We start from the raw sequence: 18,795 nt of genomic DNA on the forward strand, positions 1-18,795 counted from the left end.
TACGACAAAAAGGTAGTTCTTAAAATAACGATGCCGTTGTCGATGTTGTTCATTGCAAGGCGTGTACGCATGTCTTAGTCGGTGTTTATTCGAGTATTAAAATACAAATAATTATATGTTTGCCTAAAAGATATAAACTGAATAGCACTCTACATATTTTGGCTTCATTAACATGATGTTTGTAGAAAAACGAGCAAAGTTTCCGTATTCTTACCGGAAACGTTACATTACAAGAAAATCAGGTAAACATGAGGGCATTGATACACTCAATGTAATAGCTGTAGTTGGTATAAGTTAAACGTTGATTTAAATAAATGCCAGTAACATAATACCATCATACATTCATATTCGGTGTGTAATGCGAGGTAAATCCTTCAATATCCCGTATCCTTACATGCCCGCCACTGTGTCGAATTGGTATGCTTTTAATGGCATTAATATTATAGGGCAGTAATAATATTATGTCTGATACATTAAAGCCGTAGAATGACGTCATATGAAAAATAGTGGCGTTATTTTAACCACGAGTGTGAGTACGCTTCAGGGAACGGCAACGGTTTTGGAAAAGATTTGCCTTGTTTGAGGGATTGGCTATGGTTGTGGGGCCAGCCATAGATTATCATCACCATTAATAGCAATTCTTCTCAGTGTCATTCACGCGAAATGTATTATATAAATCATTTAGTAGGCTTGACGACCTCTGACGTCCGACAACGGGCGAGAGCAAACATAATGGTAAAGACACAGTCATGTATTTATTCTCACAATGTGAAAAACGCCTTCTCGACGTTAGCTTTAGGGAAGCTTTAGGGACATACATGCAGAAAGCGATTACTGCGATGGACAAAAAAATGCTTAGGGTAGGGTTACATCCTTTTCAAAAACAGGTCGGGTTAGTGAGCATTTTTATTAGGCTATATGTAAGAAATTTATTGTCATCTTTGGGGAAATGGCGTTTAAGTAATTTACTGCATAACGCTTTAAAGCTGCACTCCCACAGATTGAATGTTTTGACAATTATTTTTTGTCTTGTAACGAGCCAATTTTTGCGAAAATCCATGGAAATCAGTTATGTAAGACTGCTGACAAAAAAATAAATCGCATAATTTTATATTTGAGTTCGAAAATCGATGTTTTATGCAATTTTGTTAAACCGTTAGTCAATAAAACATTAATTTCGAACGGAAATATGAAAATCTGCGATCTGATTTTTGTCAGCAATCATATATCATTCGTTTGCAGATATTTACACAAATATTTGCTCTTTCCAAGACAAAAAAAAAATACAAAAAGTTGCAAAAATAATTTATCTGCGAGAGTGCAGCTTTAATGGTATTTATACTGCATACTAATTCACACACTTAAATAAATAAACAAAATATATATTATTTTACCAACGGACTTTTAAACACGGTAGGACCAACTCGAGGGGTGAAAGCGAAAAGGTTCTATCTGCTTCTTTATTTAATGCCACTTAGAACCTTTTCACATTCACCCATTGATGTCTTCAAACTTCAGAACCACTAAGAACAACGTCAGGGATCTAAGGCAAACCAAAAATTAAATATCTGCACATAAAGTAGTCCATAGCTTGACCGTGGCAACCGAACATTTCCAGCTCTGATTGAAGGCTGCATTGTGCCTACATTTGTAGCAATAATCTAAGCGGCGGAAAGACACATGTTTTGTTATTTTATTAAGATACGCCTAACTCCAAAAGTTAAATCATTTTCAATTAAAAGGTATTTTTTATTGCCGCGATGATCATTTAAATACTAGTATACATACATAAGATCCTATGGAAATGCTCGGACTAATCGAAATGCAGTGACACCACACTGAACTCCGTGGTGGGGCATCTATCATTACTCGCGTACGCATAAGGTGACACATAAAACGGCTAGATGTTTTTTTTTTTACATTTAATATCCTTCTATATATATATATATATATTAAATAGGATATTAAATGTAAAAAAAAACATCTAGCCGTTTTATGTGTCACCTTTGTTGGACGGGTGGTGCAAAAAAATAATAATAAGGAATTCAGATTGTAAGTTACTAATTTTTTTACAATGCGTGTATTTTTCATAGCGTTTGTGGGGAAACCCTAAACAAAAAGATCAAAATATCATTAATTAATAGCAGCAATTACATTGCTTACAGTTGAGTTTACATTTATTACCGAAATGTTTTTTGTTTAAATGCAGATGGTATGTTGAAAATGAGATTTTTTTGTATGATCTCAGCTCAATTGAGGCCGCCATTTTGAAAACAATTTTTAAAACTGCATCCTTATCTTGCAAAGGAACAGGCAACAGGTTTTACATCATTTCATGTGCGCAGAAACAAAAATCTGACTTTCTTTTTATAATATTTAAAAAAAAAAAATACTAAAAAAAAATTCAATTTTTGTTTTCATTTTTGTTTTCAATTTCGAAATAATTGGGCGGCGGATCTGTTAAACAATTTATTAAAAAAGGCCTTACACTTTATTATTAACAATCACATCTTCATAATGAATTCTTGCAAAAAATATGCAATATATGTACAATGCTATCATTATAAATGATATCACGTATAAGTATGTACAAAGAAACTAGAATTTTATAAGTGAAGATCATACAGTTGCAAATAATTGAAGCTTACAAATTATTGCACAGTTATCCCGTTCGCCGCATCAAGTTAATGTAATGGATTCTACTGCTAATCATGTGGAGTATGTCTATTTTTAGTAAACATTCTATATTTACAGATATACAATAGCTTAGAATTAACAACCAGATCACTTTAAAACCAATACAATCTATGTACATTAGTTTGCAAAGTGTATTCACTGTACATGAGCACTATTATTACACTGAACTTTGTAATCAATGATTTCACATAAAAGCATGAAGACATCTTCATCCAGTTTTGACATATTTTCAATCCTAAAATAAAGTTAGTGTCTATGACTCTGATTCAAATTCCTCGTTGTCATGGTATTCATCTGCGTAATATTGGCCGTTGAGACTCTGCAGGGACGCAGAGTTGGTGATCGGTTTCATTTCGTCCTCAAACCCTCTAGTATAATACCGCCTCCGCCGACAGAACCACACGATCACTCCAATAATGATAAGTCCGACGACGATCCCGACGCCTAGACCAATCATTAATGGCTTCAGAGTTTCATCTGAGGGATGCTGAGACCTCGAGTCACTAACGTTCGTTTCATCGTCATTAGGTTGAGTTTTATTGTTACTCGTATCAGTGATATTTTTGTCAATTAAGTTTGGCGTGCTTACGGTGACACCCGTAGACACTTTACCGGTTGTAAAATCTGTGACTTTGTCCGTGGGTTTACCTGATTTTGGTACTGTAGATGTTTTGAATGAAGCTGATGTGGTAGCTTTTGCAGTAGTTGACATGGTCGTTGTTGTTTTTCTACCTAATATCGATGTTGAAAAAGGTCTTGCCGTATCTAAAAAATGATAATTGAAATAAACCCATTCTGTATCGTAAGTTTGCTCGATACCTTTTGTATTAATGTTGAACATTTTTAATGCTGATCATACTAATAAGAAAATAAGGAAGAAAATATACAAGAAGGGCACATACAAAAGACGAAAGAGGAGACAACGACAAAAAAGACTATAATAACAAGGAAAAGGATTTAAAGGAAGAAGGAAAGGACAAATCGACGGAAGATGACGAGTAGGCTGGTTGAATAAAAGAACAAACTGAGGGTGAGGGGAGGGCAAGAACAGGGACGATGGACGACAGACCAAATGAGCATTAAGGAGTTGGAACAAAGGAAATGGAGCGAGGACGTTAGCGAGAATGAAAATGAAGAATCCTAAAAAGAAGAAAAAAGAACAGTTGAACAGAAACATAAAAAGTGTAATACCTGTGTAAGGTAGAGGAATAAAAAGCGCCGAAGGGTGGAGAGGGTATCTAAGGTAACGATGCTGACTGAGTGGTCGAACAGGGAGGGAAGTTTTCATAGGGGACGAAAACGACGAAGAACGAAATGAGAATGCGAGACAAATATGGTGGTGCAGAACGAGAACTACACAAACGAATAGCTTCTAATTCAAATCAATAAAATGTTCAGACTAAACGATAACTTTTAAGTTATATATTTCTTATATAGTCGTACCAGGTATTTTTGTAGTAGAGGCAATCGATTGCTTTGCTGTTGTCACTGTTTCTGTTGGCGTTTTCTCCATCGTTGTTGTTGCCTTTGGACTTCGATCCTCTGTGACGCCTGTTGTTTGTTTTGGCACGCTCTTAGATGTTGATGTAAGTGGTGAGGTTGAAGCAGAGCGTGACTCTAATCGTGTGGTTTGCGTAACCACAGTAGGCTTTGAAGTTGTTTTTAATGTGCTTGTTGTCAGTGGCTGTTTGGTTGTCGTGGGACTTGACGAACTTGATGTTGTGGTGGTTTTTCTTGTGGTTCTTGCCTTTGTTATTTGAGATGTAGTAGTGAATGGTTTATGAGTAACTGTAGTTATTTGGACAGGGGTTGTTTGGACTGCTTCCTTTGTGGAAACAGATTGAGTGGTGGAAGTATGTACCTTTGTTGAACTGATAACGGTCGGTTTTGGAGTTGTTACTGTGGAACTTTGGGATTTCTTGGTTGGCAATGTAGTTAAGGATTTGCCTTTAGATGATTGTGTATGTAATGTTGAAGTTATTTGTGTTGTTGTCTTTGTTGGTGGTGTAATTGATGTTGTAGCAGATGATGTTTCCTGTCGTTGTGTTGGCATGGTGGTCGATGTGTCCGTTTCGGTTGTTTTTGCAACGCTAGGCTTAGCTGTTGCAGCTGCAGTTGATGATGCTGCTGCCAATGTTGTTGTTGTTGGTTGTGGTGGTGGTGCTGTTGTTGTTGCTGCTGCTGTTGTTGTAACTGTTGTTGTTGTTGTTGCTGCTGATGTTGAAATAGTGCTAGCAGTGCTGGCTGTGCTTTGTGTGGATGTTGTAGATGGGGTGGTGGTAGTGGTGGTGAGAGTTTCACAAGTATACACACGCACGTCGTCCAACGCAACGTCGCTAATATAACTCAGCTTCTTCGTCGCCTCTATCACGATCTGCATAAAACACACAAATCCAGCTAGAAGCTCAGTATCTTACATTATCTTTATAATTCCCAAGAGTAATCGATATATGTACATGACATTTAGATGCAAAATTTACTATAGAAAGGAGTACGCATTTTAATCGCTATCTTCTATTAAGATTGGTTGTATATGCCCATCAGTCTGTCAAAAGCATGAGTCGTGACTCTACCTGAAAATCTTCCTGCTTGTCGTCGAGCTGCAGGTCTGCGCGGTGCCATCGGTCTCCCTGGTTGCCGTCTATATAGAAGGCAGGGTCAAGGCCATCCAAATCCTCGGACACACCTTTCACGTACACGGACAATGAACCCACGTCTGCGATAGATATGGTAGGAATGTATATTTTTGGATATTGCTTACGAGTATTATGGAAATAAATGAGACGGAAATTAGCCGTAAAATCAAGTTGGAAACACGCAACAGCTAGCTCTTAGTCAGTGTCACTAAAACTAACGCTGAGAAAAAAACCTAAACATTTACGTCCGATGTCGTCAGGTCCTTGCATGTGGTACCAGAGGTCGAAACATTTCCCAGAGAAGGCTGGTGGGTAGGTGGGCGATATGAGGCGGGCCCGATCTCCCTCCATTGTCGGGTTGGATGCCTCAAAGTACATGTAGTGGCCTGTATGTAGAATATGGATTGGCACATTGAGTCTAACGGTCAAATTGATATTTTGGGTTCTTTCTATGCATGTAAAACTTATGCAATACAATTCATTGTCAAATCAATAAGCAAAATACGTTAGACGACGACTGCAAATTAAATTTACAATGGTGTACAGTCTCAAGCTTACTATAGATACAAGACTAATTTAACATAAGTTTATATTGTGCATCACTTCAAAACGTGTTGTAGACAAACGCACCACTTTTGTGTTCCATGTATGTGTGATCGTACGTGGGCCCGGTGCCGCCCGTCTGGGTGGGACCCATCATGCGTACCCATTCTCGCTCCTCCCCGTCGTCCTGGCTCCACCCACACAGGTCGCTCTCGAAGTCGCACTCTACCAACTCCTTCGGCGCTGGACAGATATTACATTTGTACCTCTTATTGTCAACCTTTTTTCAATATTCAACATAATTCATCGACTTTTATTTAATTTCATAACAAATCAACTAAGATTGGAATACTAGTACTAAAAACCTTAACTATGTCAGTACACACTACAATGAATTGAATATTTTCTAATATTGACTAATCATTTTTGAATGATTTATTAACTTTTACTTGTTGTTTTTCATAAATGCTATATGCTATCATGGAGCCTGGTGTATGAAATAAAGATTTTTAAATGATTGGATTGAAGTAAAATTGCTAGATGAACTTTTCTTGCAAAGATGAAAAAAGTATATTTAGTACGTAACTTATCAACGAGGACATGTATATAAAATCCGGTGGCCTTTTGATTATTCTTTTTTTTTTAATAAATAAACGCGCAAAAGCATCAACAGATATGTATCAATCACTGGTATGTACAAGTGATATCTAAGTGAGTAATCTTACAGAGGCACTGCGGGAGCGTGGCACTCCAGTCATGGCCGTTACAGAAGGCCTCCGTGGTACCCACGAGCTGGTAGTTTCCGGTGCACGAGAAGATCATCAGCGATCCGTCACTGTACCTGTCTCTTGTGTGCAGGTGCACGTGGCTCGAAGTATCGAATGGCACACAACCGGATGCTATAGTTTAGATTTACATGACCAAGTGATTAGTCAATCTGTGATTGTATACAGTATTGTAAAAACATTTGAACGATATAAAATATTTTTCTTGAATAACTTTTCAACGCCCCTCCGATATATATTGTTTTTATTATTATGAACAACAGTCATACTTATGCACATTGGTGGCTCGCTGTCCCATGTCCCATCTGGCTGGCAGTCGAGACGCTTCTTTCCATGGAGACGCATTTTCTTGGGGCATTTAAAGACGACCCTTGACCCCCTCCGTCTGTACTTCACCTTGCCCGGGAAGTCGTCAAACATAGTCGGACAGGTAACATCACGTGGCTCTGAAAGAAATACACACGGGATGAGCTGGAATTTACCCGATATGTATAGAATAAGATTCATTTTAGAGACACCTGATTAAATGTGATAGCGATGTGTTTTACAAATCTAACCTCTTTGGGTCATGTTCTAGTATTTTAATGTCACAGGTGACCAAATGACAGCTGTAAAACGATGTTGGAGTTTAGTTCTAAGGCTTCAAGGGTGTAATCTTGGCACCAGTTCAGTTAATGGTGTAATCAATGCATTTAGCAGAGTTCATGGCCAAGAATGTTATCGTGATTAACATAGTGTATTTTTCACGTGATGGATATTTCCTGATACTACCACATCGCTAACTTATTAATGCTAGGCTTAAGGTAGTCCGTGTCTGATACAACGGCAACTTAAGAAATGGTGTCAGCGGATAGTCTGACGGTTGATCCCATTTCTTCATGCATAAAGTTTATGTGGTAGAGGAACAGGCTGGGCCCCAGTATGGACCACTTGGATATGATGGACTGTACGCCATAATAACCAAGCACGTGTGCTTTCCGTGGTGGAAAAGCTCTATACATCGGTTTGATTTGCAACCGATAATATAATGATGGATTGTATGTCAACCGATAATATAATGATGGATTGTATGTCAACCGATAATATAATGATGAATTTTATGTCAACCAATAATATAATGATGAATTGTATGTCAACCGATAATATAATGATGAATATAATGATGAATTTTATGTCATGTCACAGTAGCATGTGTCAATACTTATGGAAATCTTCGGTGACCTCCACCGCATGCTGCTCGTTTGTCGTTTTCAACATTTTCAGATATTTCATTTAAGCCTATTGTCCATATATGTCTTAAATTAGTGTGCAACTTAAGTTCCGTTTTCGATTAAGTACAAATATCTTAAGGTAATATACATATGACGATAACGCCTGATGACAGACACCACAAATCATACGTACTGTTGAACTATTTTTGTCATCAGAACAACAGCGGCTGAATAATAATGTCATCCAAGAATGGTAAATAGACTTAATGTGTCGGTTAGTGCTATATTTTATAGCGTTGAATTTTACAAAGTTTCGAAAGGCTTTGTCTTAATTGCGGTTACCCTCACAAAAATAAAGCATGACAGGTAGATGAAATATACCGCTACCAGCACCCTCAAATGCACGTATATGCACCATTTGTAATTTATTAGAAGACGACTATCATTTTGTTTTTGAGTGCACGTTGTACAATGAACTAAGAGTTAGATATTTACCTATTATAGACAGCGCCCTAATATGCATACATAAGTGGAACTCTTTATCACCGAAACAGAAGCTTTTTTTAAAAATGTATAAGTGTTCATTTTTAAAGCATTTGAATTAAGAAACATTCAAATACGAAACAACTTCAAGTTAATGAAACACTGCTATGAAGCTATAGATAAATATAAACTTGTAGACAGTGCACATCTTTATGTCTTCATCCATGAAATTATTTTGATACTACATAATTGTGTATTGTTTTCATCAATTGTTTTATTATGATTAATATGTCACTGAGAAGTGGAAATAAACACTTAAAATAATTTTGTTGTTTGTTGCCTTTGTTGAAGACTGGAGCCGTTTCAGTATACCTCTTATACTTATCTGTAGTCATGCCCGAGTGGTTCCATCTATTTTTAGGTCAATTAGTTTGACAGGTCAATCAAAACAAACCGATTTGACAATTAAATATAAGTTGAATTTAAGTTGTTAATTAAATACTGCCCCTGCTATTATTGTATTATTTTTTTATAAATTATAGATTCACCAAAGAAAATCATAATACATTCCAAACTACAATACTTAAATTAGAGACATTGCAAACATGTTCAACACAATCTGTTTAAAAAATCTGTAAAAAGCAACATTACAGAGCATGTTTCAGATCATTGACGTGTCAATGTAGTAGAAGACGTATCAGACCATGGGCGTGTCTCAGTAGTAGGATACGTGTCATACCATGAACGTGTCTCTGTAGTAGGAGACGTATCAGACCATGAACGTGTCACTGTAGTAGGAGACGTATCAGATCATGGACGTGCCACAATAGAAGGAGGAGATGTATCAGACCACGGACGTGCCACAATAGTAGTAGGAGACGTGTCAGACCACGGACGTGCCACAATAGTAGGAGGAGACGTATCAGACCATGGACGTGCCACAATAGTAGTAGGAGACGTATCAGACCATGGACGTGCCACAACAGTAGGAGGAGACATGTCAGACCATGGACGTGCCACAAACGTAGGAGGAGACGTGTCAGACCATGGACGTGCCACAATAGTAGTAGCAGACGTGTCAGACCATGGACGTGCCACAAAAGTAGGAGGAGACATGTCAGACCATGGACGTGCCACAATAGTAGTAGGAGACGTGTAAGACCATGGACGTACCACAATAGTAGTAGGTGACGTATCAGACCATGAACGTGCCACAATAGTAGTAGCAGACGTGTCAGACCATGGACGTGCCACAATAGTAGTAGGAGACGTGTAAGACCATGAAAGTGCCACAATAGTAATAGGAGACGTGTCAGACCACGGACGTGCCACAATAGTAGGAGGAGACTTGTCAGACCATGAACGTGCCACAATAGTAGTAGCAGACGTGTCAGACCATGGACGTGCCACAATAGTAGGAGGAGACGTATCAGACCATGGACGTGCCACAACAGTTGTAGCAGACGTGTCAGACCATGGACGTGCCACAATAGTAGTAGGAGACGTGTCAGACCATGGACGTGCCACAATAGTAGTAGGAGACGTGTCATACCATGGACGTGCCACAATAGTAGTAGGAGACGTGTCAGACCATGGACGTGCCACAATAGTAGTAGCAGACGTGTAAGACCATGGACGTGCCACAAAAGTAGGAGTAGACATGTCAGACCATGGACGTGCCACAATAGTAGGAGGAGACGTGTCAGACCATGGACGTGCTAAAATAGTAGGAGGCGTATCAGACCATGGACGTGTCACATTAGTAGGAGACGTGTAAGATCATGGACGTGTCACTGCAGCAGCATGTCACAGTAGTAGGAGACGTATCAGACCATGGACGTGTCACAGTAGTAAGAGACGTATCTGACCATGGACATGTCACAGTAGAAGAAGACGTATCAGACCATGGACGTGTCACAGTAGAAGAAAACGTATCAGACCACGGACGTATCACAGTAGAAGAAGACGTATCAGACCATGGACGTGTCACAGTAGTAAGAGACGTATCAGACCATGGACGTGTCACAGTAGAAGAAGACGTATCAGACCATGAACGTGTCACAGTAGAAGAAAACGTATAAGACCACGGACGTGTCACAGTAGAAGAAGACGTATCAGACCATGGACGTGTCACAGTAGTAAGAGACGTATCAGATCATGGACGTGTCACAGTAGTAAGAGACGTATCAGAACATTGACGTGTCACAATAAAAGAAGACGTATCAGACGATGGACGTGTCCCAGTAGTAAGAGACGTATCAGACCACGGACGTGTCATATTAAAAGAAGACGTATCCGACCATGGACGTGTCACAGTAGAAGAAGACGTATCAGACCATGGACGTGTCACAGTAGAAGAAGTCGTATCAGACCATGGATGAGCCATAGTAGTAGAATACATGTCAGACCATGAAAGTGTCTCAGTAGTAGGAGACGAATCAGACCATGGACGTGCCACAGTAGTAGGATACGTATCAAACTTTTGATGTGTCTTTGTAGTACCATGGACGAGCCACTGTATCATAAGACGTATCAGACCATGGACAAGCCACTGTAGCATGAGACGTATCAGACCATGGACGTGACAATGTAGCTTGTCACAGTAGTAGGAGACGTATTAGACCATGGGCGTGTCACAATACTAGGAGACGTATCAGACCATGGACGTGTCACTACAGTAGGAGACGTACCAGACCATGAACGTGTCACTGCGGTAGGAGACGTGTCAGACCCTGGGCGTGTCACTGTAGTAGGATACGTATTAGACCATTGACGAGCCATTGCATGAGACGTATCAGACCATGGACGAGCCACTATAGCAGAAGAGGAATCAGACCATGGGCATGTCACAGAAGTAGGAGACGTATCAGACCATGGGCGTGTCACAGTAGTAGGAGACGTATCAGACCATGGACGTGTCATAGTAGTAGGAGACGTATCAGACCATGGGCGTGTCACAGTAGTAGGAGACGTATCAGACCATGGACGTGTCACAGTAGTAGGAGACGTATCAGACCATGGACGTGTCACAGTAGTAGGAGACGTATCAGACCATGGACGTGTCACAGTAGTAGGAGACGTATCAGACCATGGGCATGTCACAGAAGTAGGAGACGTATCAGACCATGGACGTGTCACAGTAGTAGAATACGTATCAAACTTTTGATGTGTCCTTGTAGTACCATGGACGAGCCACTGTTGCATGACACGTATCAGAACATGGACGTGTCACAGTAGTAGGAGACGTGTCAGACCATGGGCGTGTCACAGTAGTAGGAGACGTATCAGACTATGGACGTGTCACTGTAGTAGAATATGTGTAGTAGGAGACGTATCAGACCATGGACGTGTCAAAGAAGTAGGAGACGTATCAGACCATGGACGTGTCACAGTAGTAGGAGACGTATCAGACCATGGACGTGTCACAGAAGAAGGAGACGTATCAGACCGTGGACGTGTCACAGAAGTAGGAGACGTATCAGACCATGGGCGTGTCACAGAAGTAGGAGACGTATCAGACGATGGACGTGTCCCAGTAGTAGGAGACGTATCAGACCATGGACGTGTCACAGAAGTAGGAGACGTATCAGACCATGGACGTGCCACAGTAGTAGAAGACGTATCAGACCATGGACGTGTCACAGTAGTAGGAGACGTGTCAGACCATGGGCATGTCACAGTAGTAGGATATGTCTCAGACCATGGACGTGTCACAGAAGTAGAAGACGTATCAGACCATGGACGTGTCACAGAAGTAGGATACGTGTCTGACCATGGGCGTGTCACAGTAGTAGGATACGTGTCAGACCATGGGCGTGTCACAGTAATAGGAGACGTGTCAGACCATGGACGTATCACAGAAGTAGATGACGTGTCAGACCATGGACGTGTCACAGAAGTAGGAGACGTGTCAGACCATGATCGTGTCAGAGTAGTAGGAGACGTGTCAGACCATGGACGTGTCACCGAAGTAGGATGCGTGTCTGACCATGGACGTGTCACAGAAGTAGGAGACGTGTCAGACCATTGGCGTGTCACAGTAGTAGGAGACGTGTCAGACCATGGACGTGTCACAGTAGTAGAAGACGTATCAGACCATGGACGTGTCACAGAAGTAGGATACGTGTCTGACCATGGACGTGTCACAGTAGTAGGATACGTCTCAGACCATGGACGTGTCACAGTAGTAGGAGACGTGTCAGACCATGTGCGTGTCACAATTAGTAGGATACGTATCAGACCATGGGCGTGTCACAGAAGTAGGAGACGTATCAGAACATGGGTGTATCACAGAAGTAGAAGATGTATCAGACCATGGGCGTGTCACAGTAGTAGGAGACGTATTGGACCATGGACGTGTCACAGTCGTAGGAGACGTGTAAGACCATGGGCGTGTCACTGCAGCAGGAGACTATCACACTATGGACGTGTCACCGTAGTAGGAGACGTGTCAGACCATAGGCGTGTCACAGTAGTAGGAAACGTATCAAACAATGGGCGTGTCACATTGGAAGTAGTCGTATTAGGCCATGGACGTGTCATTGTAGTAGAATGTGTGTAGTAGGAGACGTATCAGACCATGGACGTGTCACTGCATCAGGAGACTATCAGACCATGGACGTGTCACAGTAGTAAGAGATGTAAGACCATATGCGTGTCTCAGTAGTAGGAGACGTATCAGACCATAGACGTGTCACAGAAGAAGGAGACGTATTAGGTCATGGACGTGTCACAGTAGTAGGAGACGTATCAGACCATGGCCGTGTCACTGTAGTAGGAGACGCATCAGGTCTTGGACGTGCCAATGCAGTAGAAACGTTTCATACCATGAACGTGTCAGAGACGTTTCACATCATGAATTTGTCACTGTCACGTGCCACAGAAGTAAGAGGCGTATCAGAACATGGACGTGTCACAGTAGTTTGAGACGTGCCAGAACATGGACGTGGCACAGTAGTAGGAGACGTGTCAGAACATGGACGTGTCACCGTAGCTGGAGTCGTGTCAGACCATGGACGTGTCACAGTAGTAGGAGACGTGTCAGAACATGGACGTGTCACAGAAGTAGGAGACGTGTCAGAACATGGACGTGTCACCGTAGTATGAGACGTGTCAGAACATGGACGTGTCACCGTAGCAGGAAACGTATCAGACCATGGACGTGTCACAGTAGTTAGAGACGTATCAGAACATGGACGCGTCACCGTAGTTGGAGACGTGTCAGAACATGGACGTGTCACAGTAGTAGGAGACGTGTCAGAACATGGGCGTGTCACAGTAGTAGGATACGTGTCAGACAATGGATTGTATTGAAGTAAGAGATGTAGCAAATCATTGATTTTCACTGAGGTAGGAGACGAATATATTAATGGACGTATCAGATCATGGATTTGTTACTGCAATGGCAGACGTTTCAGAGCATGGACTTCTCACTGTTGTAGCAAAAGTATCAGGTAATGAACTTGTCACAGACGCAGCAGATTGTCATTACAGTAGCAGACGTATTAGATAAGTGATTGTTTACTGTCGTAGCAACAGTATCAAATTCATGTGTTCCGTGAACTATACATGCACACTGTACCAAAGAACTGCTCATGTTTTAACAAGTATGTATCCAATCCCACGACAGAGATGTCTCTGAAAAGGATTCGCGACCAGGACTGACACCACCGCAACAAAAACTGACATCATCGCATTCTAGGACGACAGTTTTCATTATAATTGCATTACTCGTTATTTTTATAAACCATGAAACATGTTTATAATAAGTGGATTATGATAATCATGAACGACAAATTCGTCAATATTAATTGAACAAGACCATTACGTTACGAATGGTTCTCAAAACAAGTAAAGGAAATGGTGTTAAGTGCTTAAAGCTAATTAGACTGGTTAGACAGGCTGGCTCCGATGTGGAGTGTCACGCGGAAACCCTCACTAAGGAGGGACTTGCAGCTGAAAGTAATATTCCATTCACTGGTAACTTAATGGTATTTTACTATTTTTTTTCAATATTGCACTATGCAACTGAAAGGCAAATAAGTATCGTCCAATGGAGTCCATAGTTGGTCCATATGTGTACTAATTTAAGGAAAATATTGCAAGAAAGTGGCGTTGGTGTCTATATTGTATTTATATAATTTTATTGCATATAATCTTTTAAATTAACTTGTGCCATTTGTAAGCTGAATACTAAACTGATCTGAAACGATTCAATATATGCATCAGTTAATATTCCAATAGCGCTTATTAGTTTTATTTACAAATTCATAAGATATAAATAGTTTTAAACAGACTGAAATATAATTATATTAGACGTTTATTATAAAAGTATGAGTTCATAGTAACATGTTAACACCCCCGATCGTCTGTGCATGCATTTAGTTGTTGTTGTTGTTGTTGTTGTTGTTGTTGTTGTTGAGGGGGTGGGGTGGAATATGCGTCCTAGATATATGAATGGACTAAAGCAAATTGTTCACAGTTGTTCAATTCATGATTACTATTAATTGATGGCTAGCCAATAAAGTAACTGTGCAGACAAAATAAATAATATATATATATATATTTGCATATTTTTCTCCGCATGCATGTTTTCAAAATGTTGTGAATAGACAAATGCACATGTAATTTATGAAATTGCATTTTTTATTTTTAACTATATAATAACAAAATGGCAATTATTGAGCTTGTGAAGTGTTTTCTTTGTTTTCGTCTATACATTATACATGATTACTATTAATTGATGGCTAGCCAATAAAGTAACTGTGCAGACAAAATAAATAATATATATATATATTTGCATATTTTTCTCCGCATGCATGTTTTCAAAATGTTGTGAATAGACAAATGCACATGTAATTTATGAAATTGCATTTTTTATTTTTAACTATATAATAACAAAATGGCAATTATTGAGCTTGTGAAGTGTTTTCTTTGTTTTCGTCTATACATTATACATGATTACTATTAATTGATGGCTAGCCAATAAAGTAACTGTGCAGACAAAATAAATAATATATATATATATTTGCATATTTTTCTCCGCATGCATGTTTTCAAAATGTTGTGAATAGACAAATGCACATGTAATTTATGAAATTGCATTTTTTATTTTTAACTATATAATAACAAAATGGCAATTATAGAGCTTGTGAAGTGTTTTCTTTGTTTTCGTCTATACATTATACATGATTACTATTAATTGATGGCTAGCCAATAAAGTAACTGTGCAGACAAAATAAATAATATATATATATATTTGCATATTTTTCTCCGCATGCATGTTTTCAAAATGTTGTGAATAGACAAATGCACATGTAATTTATGAAATTGCATTTTTTATTTTTAACTATATAATAACAAAATGGCAATTATTGAGCTTGTGAAGTGTTTTCTTTGTTTTCGTCTATACATTATACATGATTACTATTAATTGATGGCTAGCCAATAAAGTAACTGTGCAGACAAAATAAATAATATATATATATATTTGCATATTTTTCTCCGCATGCATGTTTTCAAAATGTTGTGAATAGACAAATGCACATGTAATTTATGAAATTGCATTTTTTATTTTTAACTATATAATAACAAAATGGCAATTATTGAGCTTGTGAAGTGTTTTCTTTGTTTTCGTCTATACATTATACATGATTACTATTAATTGATGGCTAGCCAATAAAGTAACTGTGCAGACAAAATAAATAATATATATATATATTTGCATATTTTTCTCCGCATGCATGTTTTCAAAATGTTGTGAATAGACAAATGCACATGTAATTTATGAAATTGCATTTTTTATTTTTAACTATATAATAACAAAATGGCAATTATTGAGCTTGTGAAGTGTTTTCTTTGTTTTCGTCTATACATTATACATGATTACTATTAATTGATGGCTAGCCAATAAAGTAACTGTGCAGACAAAATAAATAATATATATATATATTTGCATATTTTTCTCCGCATGCATGTTTTCAAAATGTTGTGAATAGACAAATGCACATGTAATTTATGAAATTGCATTTTTTATTTTTAACTATATAATAACAAAATGGCAATTATTGAGCTTGTGAAGTGTTTTCTTTGTTTTCGTCTATACATTATACATGATTACTATTAATTGATGGCTAGCCAATAAAGTAACTGTGCAGACAAAATAAATAATATATATATATATTTGCATATTTTTCTCCGCATGCATGTTTTCAAAATGTTGTGAATAGACAAATGCACATGTAATTTATGAAATTGCATTTTTTATTTTTAACTATATAATAACAAAATGGCAATTATTGAGCTTGTGAAGTGTTTTCTTTGTTTTCGTCTATACATTATACATGATTACTATTAATTGATGGCTAGCCAATAAAGTAACTGTGCAGACAAAATAAATAATATATATATATATATTTGCATATTTTTCTCCGCATGCATGTTTTCAAAATGTTGTGAATAGACAAATGCACATGTAGTTTATGAAATTGCATTTTTTATTTTTAACTATATAATAACAAAATGGCAATTATTGAGCTTGTGAAGTGTTTTCTTTGTTTTCGTCTATACATTAACTTCCATATCGGAACGTTTGTTAACACGTAGGTGGAGCTTAACTGTGCAATAACTGTCGTGCGGATAAATAACTCATCTGTTAACTTATTACGCACGCTTTACATTAAATTAAGAAGCAGATAAAACCTTTTCGCTTTCACCAACCGATATGCACTAGCTATTTCCATTTCTTAAACGATGCATTGAGTGATTTCATATTTCATACATTTACTTAAGGCCATAAAAATGAGAGCACTAAACATGCCAAACAGCCACATATCCGACATGGTCATCTTTATGGGAACAATGACCAAATGCAACATGGCAAACAGCCACCTATCCGACATGGACAATGACCAAACAGCCACTTTCCGACATGGACAATGACCAAACAGCCACCTATCCGACATGGTCTTCTTTATGGGAACAATGACCAAATGCAACATGGCAAACAGCCACCTATCCGACATGATCTTCTTTATGGGAACAATGACCAAATGCAACATGGCAAACAGCCACCTATCCGACATGGTCTTATTTATGGGAACAATGACCAAATGCAACATGGCAAACAGCCACCTATCCGACATGGACAATGACCAAACAGCCACCTATCCGACATGGTCTTCTTTATGGGAACAATGACCAAATGCAACATGGCAAACAGCCACCTATCCGACATGGTCTTCTTTATGGGAACAATGACCAAATGCAACATGGCAAACAGCCACATATCCGACATGGTCTTCTTTATGGGAACAATGACCAAATGCAACTTGGCAAACAGCCACTTATCCGACATGGTCTTCTTTTTGGGAACAATGACCAAATGCAACATGGCAAACAGCCACCTACCCGACATGGACAATGACCAAACAGCCACCTATCCGACATGGTCATCTTTATGGGCACACATACCAAATGCAACATGCCAAACAGCCACCTATCCGACATGGTCTTATTTATGGGAACAATGACCAAATGCAACATGGCAAACAGCCACCTATCCGACATGGTCTTCTTTATGGGAACAATGACCAAATGCAACATGGCAAACAGCCACTTATCCGACATGGTCTTCTTTATGGGAACAATGACCAAATGCAACATGGCAAACAGCCACCTACCCGACATGGACAATGACCAAACAGCCACCTATCCGACATGGTCATCTTTATGGGCACACATACCAAATGCAACATGCCAAACAGCCACATATCCGACATGGTCATCTTTATGGGAACAATGACCAAAAACCACAAACCAAACAGCCACGTATCCGACATACAAAACACACACCAAACAACATACACAATCCATACCCCGTTATCAACTGAGGCTATCGCTTTGGACCAGTCACCGAGTCCAGATGAAACATTTACTGAAGATCAAAGTACTTGTCTTCACCAGATGTTGTAGTCTTAAATTCTTAAATAGTAATATGTTGTTTTTGATTGTATTGTACACAAATAGTTTTATATTTATTAACATTATTAAAATCTTACCTCTGATGCTGGCATCAATAAATGTTACCATCACAAACAAAACTGCGATAACAATACGTATTCCATCCATTGCTATCTTTATATATTGTATGTTTTTAAAGTTTTCTTCAGACAAATAATTCTGGACCGCCTTTATAAAATATAGTATATCTTTCTAAGTACTTTGAAATTCAACACTAATACATTGACTACTGGTGCACATTCACAAAAACAGACTGCAGCTTATACGGCAAAACAAACAAGAGGAAATACGTTTCAAGCCTCTTAAGGACCCCGTATCTAATTACGGAGACAAGTTTAGTATATTTAGGCACGATGTTGGTTTACGGACTACTTAAGTGACAGAATATAAGTCTTTAAACCGATGTTGTTCATTGCAAAG

General features: G+C 38.8%; 1 protein-coding gene across 1 annotated transcript; it reads right to left on the reverse strand.

Annotated features, from left to right (window-relative positions):
* Positions 1–2,050: 2,050 nt before the first annotated feature.
* LOC128232333 (mucin-5AC-like) lies at positions 2,051–18,628 on the reverse strand. Its single transcript, XM_052945830.1, has 8 exons — positions 18,414–18,628; positions 6,931–7,107; positions 6,602–6,775; positions 5,964–6,119; positions 5,579–5,719; positions 5,271–5,413; positions 4,141–5,071; positions 2,051–3,462 (listed from the first exon to the last, which is right to left on the reverse strand). The coding sequence occupies exons 1-8, from the start codon at positions 18,481–18,483 to the stop codon at positions 2,951–2,953; spliced, it is 2,304 nt and encodes a 767-aa protein (XP_052801790.1). The 5' UTR covers positions 18,484–18,628; the 3' UTR covers positions 2,051–2,950.
* Between the last annotated feature and the right edge of the window lie 167 nt (positions 18,629–18,795).

This window comes from Mya arenaria, chromosome 4 (genome assembly GCF_026914265.1).
Source record: "Mya arenaria isolate MELC-2E11 chromosome 4, ASM2691426v1".
Taxonomy (NCBI): domain Eukaryota; kingdom Metazoa; phylum Mollusca; class Bivalvia; order Myida; family Myidae; genus Mya; species Mya arenaria.

Excerpts from the sequence above, each read along its gene's own strand:
- LOC128232333 (XM_052945830.1), bottom strand. The coding sequence starts at position 18,483 with ATGGATGGAATACGTATTGTTATCGCAGTTTTGTTTGTGATGGTAACA. Across the intron at positions 6,120-6,601 it reads CACGCTCCCGCAGTGCCTCT|CGCCGAAGGAGTTGGTAGAG; the intron begins GTAAGATTACTC and ends ATATCTGTCCAG. Across the intron at positions 5,720-5,963 it reads ATACATGGAACACAAAAGTG|GCCACTACATGTACTTTGAG; the intron begins GTGCGTTTGTCT and ends TTCTACATACAG.